Here is a 14,851-nt window from a genome sequence, read left to right as displayed (position 1 = left end):
TCTCGAAATCTGATTAGTTCTAAACTTTTTTTTGAGATATGAGAGGCGTCCCACTTCTCCCACGTCCAAGTTCACTCCACTCTCCCCTTAACGTAATCTGATTCTCCACTTTTTGTATTTAAGCAATTAATGTAGTGACTTAGTAAGATTTCAGTTGCACGTACTTACCTATCTACTCTTAGCATGGCCATTTCAAAGCAAGGCCACAGAAGCAGTGCCAACGGTATAACACCAGCCCAGCTTTAATAGGAGACCACACCAACTGGTGTGTGCTGTAAATGTGTTAATTCCATTTTTTTTTCAAAAATTATTTACTATATAGGAAAGTCCTCGATCGTCATGTTGAAGGTCAAAATCAACAAGAATAACAGTAACTAATAAATACCTATTCTGAAAAATACAGTGATTTTGAAGTGACATCCGGTGGTCTTAATCTAACACTACAAATGAGCCCAGAAAATTTAACACCAGCTCGGCATTTCATATCTAATATAACCAGAATTTTGCAGTGTATAGTTTCTCAAGGGATTTGCTTACTACCGAGCTCACCAAGTAGCTAAAAGCTTTAAATTGAAAACGAGTACACATAGCACCGCTTAGTGTGAGATTTCACCCCCTGTCTTTAACAGGTATAAGTTTGTGTGTGTGTGTGTGTGTGTGTGTGTGTGTGTGTGTGTGTGTGTGTGTGTGTGTGTGTTTTAAATCACGACAGGCCAAGTCAGCTTCCTGTTTGATCTGACAATATTTTTCAAAATGTACAAAATTTCTGACAATGAATCATCATGAAATAACTCTGTGAAGTTTTGGATAAAGTCATGTGAATATTCGACAGTCCTAATGATTTTTTTTTTCAACTGCGATAGACATAATGTAGAACGGCGGGCCTCACTGGATTTTGTTGAAGATAACACAAGCCCCGGACGGACATTAAGAAAATCATTTCGAGAGCTGCACATAAATTCCACTGAAGCAATAGCTGTTTGGTTGTTTATTTGTTTGTGTGTGTGTGTGGTTTTTTTTTAAGGAAAACAGAATATGGTCTCTTGGAGACACACGGAACCAAATGGAATTAGGGCCTATTATACTTAAGGGCCTCTGTAAGGATGATTTCACATTTCACTCCATTGTACTTTTTGTTTGTTTGTGAGTGTGTGTGTATGTGTGTGTGTGTGTGTTCATGCTGGCAATTGTTCAGGTGTTAGTCAACCTTCTATATACATGTATTATAAGATACTAAAACAGCGATCAATTAACTAATTGGTCTATATGGTGCAAGAACAGAGGTCTTATAGAGGTGTCATTGGTATCTATGACGGAAGAGTCAAGGTTTTTAAAGATAGATATGAAAGATACGAGAAGAGCACGGACAAATAAGCATCGCAACATTATTGTTTGACTGTACTTTGTGCATAGATATGTGGAGATTAAGCACATCTTACCATGGCACTGACAGGTACCGACATCAAAGTCGCTTACAATGATATGTATCATGTAAATAATAGATAGGCCATGTAATGTAAAGTCATTTATTGTATCACAATCAAATACAAACATAACAAATATGTGTGTGTGTGTACATCCAATGTGTGTGTGCATGTGCGAGTAAAACTGATATAAAAAATTATACGTGCATTTATCTATTATGCACGTATAAAGGGTTGAAGAATTGCAGTCCGCTGGGTATAACCAAGACCGGGGAAAAAAAAAGGGGGGGGGTAGGGGTTGATTCAATCCTCCCCAGGCCACAGAACAACCATAGAAGCCTGGCCTGGTTGCGGTTTTTTTTTTTTGGGGGGGGGGGTGCGGGTGAGGTAAAGTGCTGCCGTTCTATGCCAAAGACCCGGGTTCAATTCCCGGCGGGGACCAATTTTTCAACTCGTGGTCTCTTACCGAAATAGAGGAATAGTACAAGAGGAATAATAATTACAAAGTAGGTACCGTTTTTCTCTTTCCAGTGGCGGATCAAGAGGGGGCGCAAGAGGCGCACGCCCCCTTTATTTATCGTTAAAAACAAAAGAAATAAAAAGAAAAAAAATGAAATGAAACCCGGAAGTGGGACCAGAAATATTAGTTGCGCCCCCTTACAGAATTCCTGGATCCGCCCCTGCTTTCTTCATGTACATAAACATATATATTTCTATATATGTATATTAATATCTATATATATATATATATATATATATATATATATACATATATGTATACATACAAACACACACACACATATATATATATATATATATATATATATGAATGAATAGATCTTTTTATCTTTAGATATCAAAAGAAAGAAAAGAAGACCTTTGTCTTCATCCCCTTATTTCGTGACACTTTGTATCACTATTACCACCAGTACGCTGAACTGATATTACAGAACAGTACTAACGTCAAGAGAGAATCATGTGGACTCTAACCCTGCAATGATTTGTACAGTGTGAAAGTGACTCTGTCTAAGCTGGTTGAAAACTGCTCTTGCAGGACACTTTAGTACCCCAATTTTTGTACCCCCCCCCCCCCCCCGGGAAAAAAAAGATCTGCCCTGAACTCTACATTTGGTAATGTCCAAAATTCAAACTTGTAAATAACTATGTATATATGTCCATATAGGTCACTGGCTTATAAATGACCTAAACCACCCATGTGTTCGGGACTGCGATACCAACCCTGCACCGATGACCTGCCGGTACAACTGGACCATCGAGAGTTACTTCTCCGTGTCTCGAGCGTGCTACCAGTGCCCGTTTGATTCCTTTGACTGCTCCCGAACAGACTGCGTGCCGATGGCGGGTTACGCGCGACCAGTATACTCCGTCAATCGGAAAGTGCCCGGACCGTCAATTCAGGTACTGGTGTGGAACACCAGGGGTGGATCCAGCTTTATGCTAAGGGTGGGGGGGGGGGGGGGACCCACTGACGATGGGTAAAGACAAAACAAAACAAAACAAAACAAAACAACACAACACAACACAAAAAAGGAATAAACACACAAAACAAAAAAGACGTTCCGAGCGAGGAGGGGAGGGGCTAAACCTTAAGCCCCCTACACCCCTAAACCTCCCCCTCGTTGATTCGCAACTTAACACCAACTAACACAATGAATACAGATAGGAAAGATCTACCGTAGATGTTGACTGACACAATGACCCTTGTCTGTATGGAAAAGAGGTGGAATCAGATTAGGGATCGAGGTGCGGGTTGGGAGGGGTAAAAAGAAGGGAGGATGGAATAACTATTGCTCGAAAATGTTCAATATGCAGAAATGTTCCTTTCCGATTTAGGGGTACGCTTTTATGTTTTTATGGTGTTTTATGTTGTCTTTAGGTATATTTCTCGGAAGCTACCTTTTTTGCTTCTCATTTATAATCCATTTCATTTATTTCCAAGCATACATTTTTAATCTTCTTATTACGTTTTACATATTTCCCTTAATGTGACATTGTTATTCATTCATTTTTATTCATATCTATTCAAATACAATAATCGATAACATATAAAGAATTTTTCGTGGGTGTTAGAATGTTTTAGAAGACGTCGGTTGAGAATGATAAGGGCATTAAGTGACCACAAAACCCATAGTGTTCGAGAAGACTTAAAGCCCTTCTCATTCTCAACAGACGAAGTGTAGAATTGACGGAATGTAATATCTTATATGATGCATGAAAATATTACGTTACGTCAGTTCTACAGTCATTGAAAAGTTTAGACTTAATTTGTCTTAATTTCAGTTATCAATGTATCGATTAATTATCGATACAGTGTATGTGCATTCCAGTAATTTTATTTATCACGTCTCTTTGAAGTTCAGTTTTGAGAACTAATTGAGTACATCGCAACATTGAATTTCAATTGTTTTTCTTCCGATCACGTAATCCTTCCAGGTCTGCCAAAATGACATCATTGAGGTGCGCGTGAGTAATGCCCTGCAGAACGAGGAGGGGACGTCTATACACTGGCATGGGTTTCATCAACGTGAGACACCATATATGGATGGCGTGTCAAAGGTCACCCAGTGTTCAATCCCCTCCGGTCAGGAATTCACCTATCGCTTTCACGCCACCGAGGCAGGTTAGTGATCCACTCGAAATTATACCCTCGTTTTACAGAGATTTTCTCTCATCGGCCACTCATCGGAAGCTAAAGTTAATCACTTCCGGACACCCATCGAAGAGTATCGAATCGCCGTCCGATGGATTGTCTCGTGTTGGTCGACAATCAGGTCAGTGTCAGACATGTCGGGCGGTGGTCCGATGAGGCAAGATCGTCCGATGAGGATGGCGCGCGACATGTCTGATATATATACCTGATACTCGACCAACCAAGTCGGATTAATCAGAGTGTGACCCGATACACTTCCTAGGGTGGCCGGAAGCAACGATCTTGTGGAGGTGTCGTAGCTGAGTGGATAATGGCGCTCGTCTGTGAACGACATGAGCGTGGTGTGGTTCGGGGGTTCGAGCCCATGCCAAGCCTGACACGTTTGCCCTTCAGCAAGGCACTTTGTCCACATTGCTGCTCTCCACCCAGGAGTGTATTAAAGTGGGTACCCGGCAGGATAAGAAAGCTTTTGTTGGTTGATCAGCATAATTATTCGCGCCTGTAAAATGACTGCGACTGGTTGGAATGCTCCCAAGGGAGTGAAGAGTGAGCACTGTCAGTGCTGGTTGGAAATAGTGACCGGGGTAATAATAGTCTGTAAAGCGCATTGAGACATTATAACAAGTGGGAAATGCGCTTTATAGAAACCAGATATCATTATTATTATCATCTTTGCTTCCAATGAGTGACCGATGAGGAAAAATATCTTTGGAATGGGTGTATTACATAATCATTATCTGATATTACAAGTTTTCATCGCTTCAGCGATGATCCAAACAACTTTGACTGACATTGACATACCCCGGTGACAGATTACACATCTATATCTTACAAGTTATCATAGGCGGCGATGGGGGGGGGGGGGGGGTATCCCCATTATTTTTTGTTCCCGGATTTTAAAGCTTTTCAAAACATTTTTTGATATATAATTAGTATTTTTAATAGATTTGGATATCTGAACATATTTGCTGGCAAAAGGCAGAAGATAAGGTTACCCAATCACCTTCGAGATATGAAATTATGAGCCAGATTTTAATCCAAGTGAAAAATGTTATTTAATTTCTGCTATTCATCTAATTGTGCCATTGGTGATTCCAGAAGCAAAATCTTAAATTGAGACATAATACAATTGTATATTCTTCTGGCCACAGAAGCGATGATCAAGACTTTATGAATCAACTGAAGTCAGCACTCTTTAATATGCATCGCATAGTCCCTTTAATGTGTTTTTATGTATGTAGGTACGCACTGGTGGCACTCGCACAGTGGCGTTCAACGAGCCGATGGTATATACGGCTCCCTCATTGTTCGACAGACTTCATCCTCCGATCCCCATCGACATCTTTACGACGTCGATGATACTGGCCATGTCCTCGTAATCGCTGACTGGTCGAAGGAGCCCGCAACAACGATCGCCGCGGGACTGTTCCATGGCGTGGAGGTAACGGACGTCGATGGTATTCTCATCAACGGCCGCGGTGAGTCGATCTCTAAAAACTGCATGATAGTGATGATAGAGAACGACATTAAGACAGCGCTATTTATCTGCAAAGATAGGTTTTATTTCTATCTATCTTTGTTTAATTTGGAAAGACAGGTCTTTAGTTCAGATTAGAAGGTTTCATGGCTGTAACAATTACTATACGTTTATACATTATGATTTCATACATTATACATCATAAGCCTACATTCACATTAAACATTATAAGTTATACACCTACATAAATAGGCCTACATTATACATTATACATTGTAAATTATAACACATTATGCTATAGGCGCCATACACACATTACCACTTTTGATCCGTTATAGTTTAAAAACTGTATAATATTATGAGAATCACTGTAATTGATATGAGTAATAACTGAATTGTGCACAATTTAGTTGGAGGTGATTTTTTTAATACGAAAACATAAATCAGTTAAATCTAAAATTAATTTTAAAGTTAGGTTCCAGATTTTGGTCAAATTCCCTCTGTACAAAACTAGAACTTCACACTGGAACCAGTGATGTGTGTATGTGAGTGTGTGCTTACAATGACCCTGAATAATGGACATGAATACCACCTGTTCGGAGCTCTGCTGACTAGGCTTCTGGTCTCTTACTCCAAGGCTCCAATGAATATTTAATCGATAGTTCATGACGGATTGCCCTATACAGGCACTGCTTTAGTCTATTCGTGGTAAAATATTGTGAAATGCATGTACATGAAAAAAGTAAGCATATTTGTTTCCATGTGCTTGCATAGTATACACTACATTCCAGGATAAATAAAGACCAGTTGTGATAGTTGAATTCCTCATGAATAAATGATAAAGCATTCAAATCCTGGCCATTTTATAGAATCATTGTCTGGGTGTTAAACATTACACTCCTAAACTCTCCAATAAAATTGACCCTAGCTCTGCAAAGTTCGTTTTGTATACAGAGGGTTGAAAATGCAGCAAAATCTAAACCCTAGAAATGTAATATTAATCTTGAATTTGATTTTAAACTGATGATTTATGCTTTAAAATTCAAACTACCTCAAAGTTTTACACTATTCATCTATATTGCTCATGTCAATGCCAGTGTTATATGATAACCATTGAACCAGTTTTTGACATATTAAGGATAACAAAATGGGATTTTTTTATTGTAACTTGTAGTACTTCCCTATACATTTTTCATCCATACGTCATTCATCCAATATTTTTGACTTTTTAAGTTGGACCTGCGGACCCTACCCTCTTCAGTCTTCAGGGCTAATATGGGCTTTTCGCGTTTCTGTATTTTTCTGTATTTTTTTTTTTCGTTTCGAAATGAAAACTTAAACGACTGCTCGCGTATTTACCGCAAACACTTTTATGCCTAATTTTGATCTTAGGGGTTTTTCAAAACAGCCAAATAACCAAATTAGATTTCCTTTTTTTTTCATGTCTGACTGATGGGAAAAGTCGATAAGTTTTCCTAAAAGTGACATGTTATTGAATACTATAGTGTTTAAAAAGTACACTCGGATATTGTGATATGTCCGGAGAGAAAAATCACCCACAAGATCATTTTGTGCAGGGACCAACCAGGTGTTTGACAACGAAGACAAAGCAAACGTCACGGTAGAGCATCACGAAGTGTACGTCAATTCCGGTTTGAGATATCGCTTCCGGGTCATCGGGGCTATGAGTGACACCTGCGTCTTGACGGTTTCGGTGGACTACCACGAACTCATCGTCATCGCCGCTGATGGTGCACCGATCGACCCCCTAGTCGTTGACCGCATCACCATCTACTCCGGAGAGCGTTACGACTTTGTACTCGACGCAAACCAGGAGAAGGACAGTTATTGGATTCGCGTGGAGGGTGGAGTGGCATGCGCCTCCTTTCAGGTGAGATTAGCATTTCAGACAAGTATGCTATACTTCAAAGGTTCAGGATTCTCATCGTACATGATAAGAATCATATATCATTATGTAAGGCATGATCATTATTATTATGTTATTCAACTAATCATTCCAGAATTTAATACAAGGCTTCATACAGGGGCGGATCCAGGAATTCCGTAAAGAGGGGCGCCCTTACAAAATTAAAAGGGGGCGCACGAATCCTTCCCCCATTTTTTCTTTTTATTTCTTTTGTTTTTATAAAAAAAAATAACAAAGGAGGCACCCGGTTCGCTCCCCCTGGATCCGCCACTGCTTCGTGTAAGTGACGGATAGCTGTTGTGTTTCTACTTGTGAAAAAAGGGGGAGTGTTAAGTAAGCACATCCAACGTCAACTGATGTTTCTTTCTTTCTTTCTTTTTTAAAAAAAAACTCTAACACTGTAGGGTGAAGGAAGCCTATCAAGAATCGTTATGTAAACATCTTTGGTAATTTCCCTCAATTTCTGAGTTTTCCTTTTCTTCCTTCACTTTGAAGATAAATATACAAATACGCATTTTGAACTTAAAATGAGCTGACTCTAAATCAAATTCCTTCTATTTGACTGTGGAAAAGGACTATCATCGATGTGTTCTGTGGTCAAAGTGTGTCGCTTTTCTTGAAAAATTGAAACTTTTCTCACCAGTCAATAAAAGTTGGTAAGCCGACCCTTCCCTGATCATCTCTTGTCTTGAGTCCAGCACTTGATTACTTGTGATTCAATAAGATGTGTATATGTTAGGGTTACAGCTTGTTATTCCGAAGGTTCGTTATTCCGAAGGTTCTTTGGTCCTGAGGGTCGTTATTCCGAAGGTTCGTTTATTTTAATCCAAAAATGTGATGAGGTTTGTTATTCCGAAGGTTCATTAATCTGAAAAAGAAATAAGATTCGTTATTCCTAAGGTTCGTTAATTCGAAAATGAAACAAAGCTCGTTGTTCCGAAGGTTCGTTACGGACCCTATATCACTTCGGATCAACGAACTTTCGGAATAACGAACCCCACTTCATTTTCGGATTAAGGAACCTTCGGAATAACGAACCCTATTTCATTTTCGGATGAACGAGCCTTCGGAATAGCGAACCCTATTTCATTTTCGGAATAACGAACCTTCGCGATAACGGACAGCACCCATATGTTAGAAGTAGTTTCAAATCAGTATGTGATGAAATTGTTTGAAGTGAGTTCTCCTGTCTACTTGATTATTGTATATTCCTGAAGGAGTTTGCGATCCTCCGATATGACGTGACACCGCTTGATGTTGAACCTGACGAAGACAAATCAATAAGGAGTGAGGGCGTGACGTTAAACCCCATGGATGGCACAGACGGCATTCTTATTTCCAACTTGGGGGATGCAGGTTAGTAAAAATCGTGATTGCGCTTCAACTCAGCGTCTACCATAAAAGAAAATTATGTATGTTATTATGTATATTATCATATGTATTACATGTTGACATTTTACGACGTTAGCATAGTCTATATACACTAGTATAATGGCTTATGTGCTTACAAAATCTGGAAAGACATTAAATATTTGTATTCTTTTACTAAATAGAATATCATTTAAACCCGTTGATATCGATTTGCTAGAGAAACACACACACACACACACACACACACATCCATCTGTTCATTTTGGAAGCGCCATGAGCAATGAAAGGTGGACCTGTGCGGTACACAAGTAGCCACCATTTTATCATTATTATTATTATTTCAATATTGTTCTTGTTGTTGTTTTTGTTGTTGTTAAATTCAGCTGTAGGGTGATAGTTGTATGTTATGATATGTTGAGGGACACATTTTCTGTAATTACCTTAATTTATAGTTCGATTTCTTAAATGACGCTGAATTGTCACACAAGTATTTTTTCGGGAATAAAAATGATTCCCGCGGCTTTCGGCTATTTACTATAAATATATCCAAATCTATAGGTGCACTATTTCCATAATCAATACTTTTTGTTAAGATGATGATGGGGACTTAGGGACAGCAATGTTTCTGTAAATTCAGATCAGTTTCTCGGTATAAACAGATTTCTGCATCTTTTATTTTGCATAATGTTCGCTTTGCATCCTCTTGTATTTATTTTGTGTGTGTGTGTGTGTGTGTGTGTGTGTGTGTGTGTGTTTGGCTCTCAGAAGAGACACTGGACGACCTAAGCCAAGTTGACGTCACTGAATACATAGAAATCGGTGCTATAGGGCGCAACGACGCCAAGGGGCTTCACGACCATCTCTTTTACCCGTTCGAGAACGCGGGAGAGGATACGTACGAAGCAAGCCGTCTGTTCGTCCTAAATAACATCGCCCTGACCCTGCCCGGTGTTCCCCTTCTGACGCACGCAGAAGAGGTGGCTAACTCGATGTTCTGCAATCCTGAATCTCTTTTGGCGGATGGAGTAGATTGTTCCACAGTAGGCTGCGAGTGCATACATACCCTCAGTTTTAGACAGGATCAGGTGAGATTTTTTTTAAGGTAGACGCATTATGCAGTATATTTCTCGCGAAATGTGAATGATAGTACAGTATATAAGAATTTGATGTTGATTTAAAGAATGCTATAACACGCTTGGAAATACAATGCAAGGGACCGTTCACGTATGGGTATACAGTGTATTTAAGCAGAAGTAGTCTGTAATTTGAGCTTTGATTAATTTGTCTGAAGACTCTTCAGATCATAAATGGAAAGTCTCTAGTCCTATCCGGCCCTCCTTTATCCGGGTCGCTCTATTATCCGAATGCGATCTCGGCGTATTTCCATTTTTCTTCAATCTGATAATTACGGAGAAAGGGGGGATTTCAAACTGAAACGAAATTCCTGCACAAACTCACATGAATTACATATTATTCCCAACATAATTAGCATACACTCACATCTTATTTTCATTCAAATAAAATGCATTCAGACATTCGCTACCCCCTAATTTTGGGCTGAGAGCAAAGAAAGAGTTTCAGTGTTCGCTGCCTACAATAAGTTCCATGTAGGCTACCATGTGCAGTGTGCTATGTACAGTGTAGCTATACCATTGGGTAGGCAGCTGCGAGTCTCCCATATTCGGCCAAATCCCTTATCCGGATCAGCGCCGGTCCCAACATGTTCGGATAGCAGAGGTCGGACTGTATTTGGGGTTTTCATTTACGGCTTCCCGTTATCATCTTGGATTTCTTTGTTATTGATCAAGGTTGTTGAGTTGGTGTTTATCAATACGGGAAGGGCTGTGGCACATCCTATGCACCTCCATGGGTATTACTTCACCGTGCTGGGAATGCAGTCTTTCTCGGTACCAATCACGGCGGAAGAGTTCAAAGCTCTTGACGAAGAAGGTTGGGTTATATCATACACTACTATATTTGCTTTTTGCTTCTGGTTAGAAATCAGTTAATTCTATAAACATTGTGTGACTGTGTTTTTTACTTATCATATATGAATACATATACGTATATTATGAATATATCATACTTATATACACATACATGTATATATATGTGGGCCTATATACACTAATATATTGGCATTTTTGTTTCTGGTTAGAATCAGTTGATTCTATATGTGTGACTGTGTAATATCTATCATATATTTATATGAATATGTATACATGAATATATACATATACCTGTATATGTATATATTTCATAATATCATATAATGATAATAATAATAATAATAATAATAATAATAATAATAATACATAACATTTATAAAGCGCTTAATATCATATTTGTAAGCGCTGGGGAAAAACAAAGATAGAGAACAAGTGAAGAAGAAAACAATGAATAAGGACATCTACAAGATATAAATATTTATATACATAACGTACATGGTATTATATTATATATATATATATATATATATATATACAGTATATATGTATATATATATATATATATATATATATATATATATATATAAACAATTATACAGGTATTTCTTGTTATTTGGTGATTTTATTCCATACCAAGCATTCCAACTATAATTTTTAGTCTTTATTAACAACGATTTTTACAACCACCACTCTGGCAACACTAAATATAACTTATGGGATATACGCGATGTGCAGTTGCCGTCGGAGAAACAATATTATCATATACAGCAATCGTCTTTGCGAATGGATCTTGCGTATAAGCGAGATACAAGTAACAAAGGGAGTAGACAGAAAGATTCGTCTGTCCGGAGGAGTTTTTATCACTTTTATTTACTTTTACCGCCATCCTCACTCCGCGGAACATAATATCTCCGACAGAGATACATACCGATCTTTCGGTGAACCAGGGGAGGAAATTAAGCACAAATGTTTTAAGTGTCCAGATATACACCAACGAAGGAACCATTAGTCTATATAGTTATATTTAGGCTCAAATTCAAAAGGGACACTTATAGGAATACACACAATGTCTGCATCTTCACATCAAAATGGGGGCAAATGTGATTTCTGTTTTGTTGTTGTTGTTTTTTGCGTTGTGTTCTCTGATTCACGATATAAACAAAAATATCACAGCCGGTAAACTTTGTAATGGCCATGATAATTTGACAACACAATACAATACAATCCTGAACTGATTTTAAAATACTTAACAATTGAATATTCCTGTTAAGTATTTTGGTTGCCAATGTCATTTTCCATCATCAATAAATTTTTACATTATTGATTACGTATTATGTAAGTTGTCTAATAATATTGGATGAGTTTAATTGGGAGTAGATTGGGGTGGTAGTAAGTCGAGAAAAATTGCGCAATTGATTGCACCATCAGTTGTATTACGTAACAGGGGCTATATTAGGTAAATGATGACATCAATTCTTGCGTAACGGATGACCTCATCGATTGCACCATACAGGGTGACATCATGGCCGCGTTTATATCATGAACTCATCGATTGCAACGCATGGCGCAAGAAAATATTAATGATAGATATCCGCACATGTCGCAACATGTCGTGACATAGTATGAGATCATTATAATGATCAATTACGTGAGTGTTTTGGGGGGATGAGATAATCGATTGCAACGTGGCTGGAATGACGCTGCATCACCACGTGGCGCAACATAGCGTGACGGTCGTGGGCATACATAGTGACAACATGAGATCCTATAACTCGGCGTGATAGGGTAGCTCGCAGCAGCGCCGTTTCATGATATGATGAGGATATCGCAGCATCCCTAGCCGGTGCATTGAAGAGAGTGAGCGATGTAAGTGAGAGTGAGAGAGAGAGGTCAGGAGTCATTAACAACGAGGTCGGTTGGGTCTGCTTCCGTCTCGGTGCGAGGGGAGAGAGGGAGAGAGAGAGAGGATTGGTAACGAGGTCAGCTGTGCCTGCTGCGGTGACGGAGGGAGAGGGAGAGAGAACTGAGACAGTCGCGTGTCGTCTAATGTCAAGAGGTCAATCGTTGCACCGTCTGAACTTAGACCGTGAGTCATCGGGAGTAACTGAGGTCATGGTGGGAAAATACCGGTTTGTTTACTTCCTGGGAACGCTGTTGCGTACAGGTGGCGCAATGCCGAATATCGCGAAGCGCTGAGAAATATATTTTTATTGCTTTTAATGTAAGTATAAGCGGTTAGGGAGTATAGCGATCAATACCATTGAGGTGCAATCGTCGGTCAATCGCTGCAGCGGACGCGTGTATTAGGATCTAACCTATAATAGAATAGCGAGTAAAAGTAAGATGGAGTGTTTAAGATGACGATGATATCAATAAATATAGGCCCTACATAGATGTGTGAGTATAGTTGATCGTGAGCACGAACATTTACGACAGTTCTACAACGACTACCGGGGAATTTCTGTCGGTGTAATCCCTGCTGGAATTTTATATAATTTCATACATACCATGAGAGCGTATCGACCCATTATTCGTTTGTTGTTGTTGTTGTTGTTGTTGTAGGTGTAGTGGCTCTTAAAAGAGCCTTTGGCTTACCAAAGCCCGAGAGATTTAGGCGTTGAGTTTCCGACGGTTCTCGTCGCGAAGGTAGTCCACTAGGTCCAGGAAGAAGAGTATGAGACCACCCTGCTAAGGAAACAAGAAAGTCTTGCTTGTCGCGCACAGGACACGGGAGACTATGCCGAGGCACATATTGAGATGAACGATTCCAAGACATAACGTAGAATAAAATGACATCATCCACACATGGCGCAACATAATGCCATCATTTGGTTTGATCGTGGATAGTGTCGTGGCTCGCAGAAACGCCCTTACATACGGCCTGATGGGGAAAGTGAATTGAAGAGAGTGAGCAATAAGTGAACGAGAGAGGGGCATTTTTTTTTTCAATTAGGATATGAAGCTACAACGGAAGCTCCATGATACGGAAACCTCTGCCCCCCAAGTCGCGTGCCGCTGAGGTCAAATGGCAACCGAGAAATGCGCGAGAGGAGGTGGGTCAACAGGTCAATCGTTACACCGGTCGCGTGCCGCTGCTATTATGAGCTTTGACCGTGAGCCAATGGGGGAAACTGATGTCATGGCGATGTTTAATAGAGAAAATTACCTGTTTGTTTACTTCCTGGGGACATTTTGCAGGTGTTGCGTTGCGTACAGATGGTGCAATCACAAATATTAGGAGGCACGGAGAAACAGCTCAGAGAGAGCAAGGCTTTATCATTTCATCGATGTGACTGTGCTGTCGGGTGCATTGGCCACTTTCTAGCTATATCAGTGAACTTACTGGACAAGTAAGCGTCGTATGTACAAGTGAGATGATCGATAGGGGAGCCCACAAGCTGCCGATTAAGACGCATGTATATCCCAATGACGAGTTGATAGTGAACACGAGCCTACAACCTTTATACAATGACTACCGGGGAATTTCTTACAGGATTATTTAAACATAGAACTTACCATTTATCTTGCCCTGCCATAATAGCATGCCACGACATCGTTATTCGTTCTTTCTTGGTGGCTCTTCAAAGAATCTTTGGTTAACCAAGGGGGGAAGTTTGGGTAGATGATGGTATCAATATGCAAATACAGATAAGTGTCGGGATGGCCAGTTGATGAAGAGCACAAGCCCCACACCATTTTCATCCGACACGTGCCGCAACGCTCTGCAATATCCATATGCAATATCCAGCGGCTCCATCCATCCACTACCTCTCGTGTCCTTCTATTTTTTTTTTTGTCTTTTATCTTCACTCCACGCATTAAGCTGCTTTCCCCCCCCCCTCTCTCATACACACACACTCACACACACACACACACACACACACACACACACACACACACACACACACACACACACATACTACTTTGTTTCTCTCCTCTCTTTTCCGGCATGACAGCGACTTAGTGTAGGGATTTGTTCAGGGTTTTTGTTTCGGATAAGTTTGGTTATAGGTCTTTTTGTCTTAGTTTCTT

The 14,851-nt window shown here is 39.8% G+C and overlaps 1 protein-coding gene across 1 annotated transcript in view; it reads left to right on the top strand.

Moving 5' to 3' along the window:
• Nucleotides 1-1,440: 1,440 nt before the first annotated feature.
• The window catches only part of LOC139727568 (uncharacterized), a 31,273-nt gene continuing 17,862 nt past the window's right edge, over nt 1,441-14,851 (top strand). Inside the window, exons 1-8 of the mRNA XM_071638550.1 lie at nt 1,441-1,453; nt 2,608-2,843; nt 3,879-4,065; nt 5,337-5,573; nt 7,150-7,463; nt 8,717-8,855; nt 9,636-9,955; nt 10,679-10,820. Of these exons, the coding sequence (XP_071494651.1) occupies nt 1,441-1,453; nt 2,608-2,843; nt 3,879-4,065; nt 5,337-5,573; nt 7,150-7,463; nt 8,717-8,855; nt 9,636-9,955; nt 10,679-10,820 (1,588 nt within the window). The remainder of the gene's footprint in view (nt 1,454-2,607; nt 2,844-3,878; nt 4,066-5,336; nt 5,574-7,149; nt 7,464-8,716; nt 8,856-9,635; nt 9,956-10,678; nt 10,821-14,851) is intronic.

This window comes from Diadema antillarum, unplaced genomic scaffold (assembly GCF_040938485.1).
Source record: "Diadema antillarum isolate AM-2024a unplaced genomic scaffold, OU_Dant_1.0 seq00000136_RagTag, whole genome shotgun sequence".
In the NCBI taxonomy this organism is placed as follows: Eukaryota; Metazoa; Echinodermata; class Echinoidea; order Diadematoida; family Diadematidae; genus Diadema; species Diadema antillarum.
Note: the sequence above shows the minus strand (reverse complement) of the source record. Positions and strands in the feature narration are given on the sequence as shown.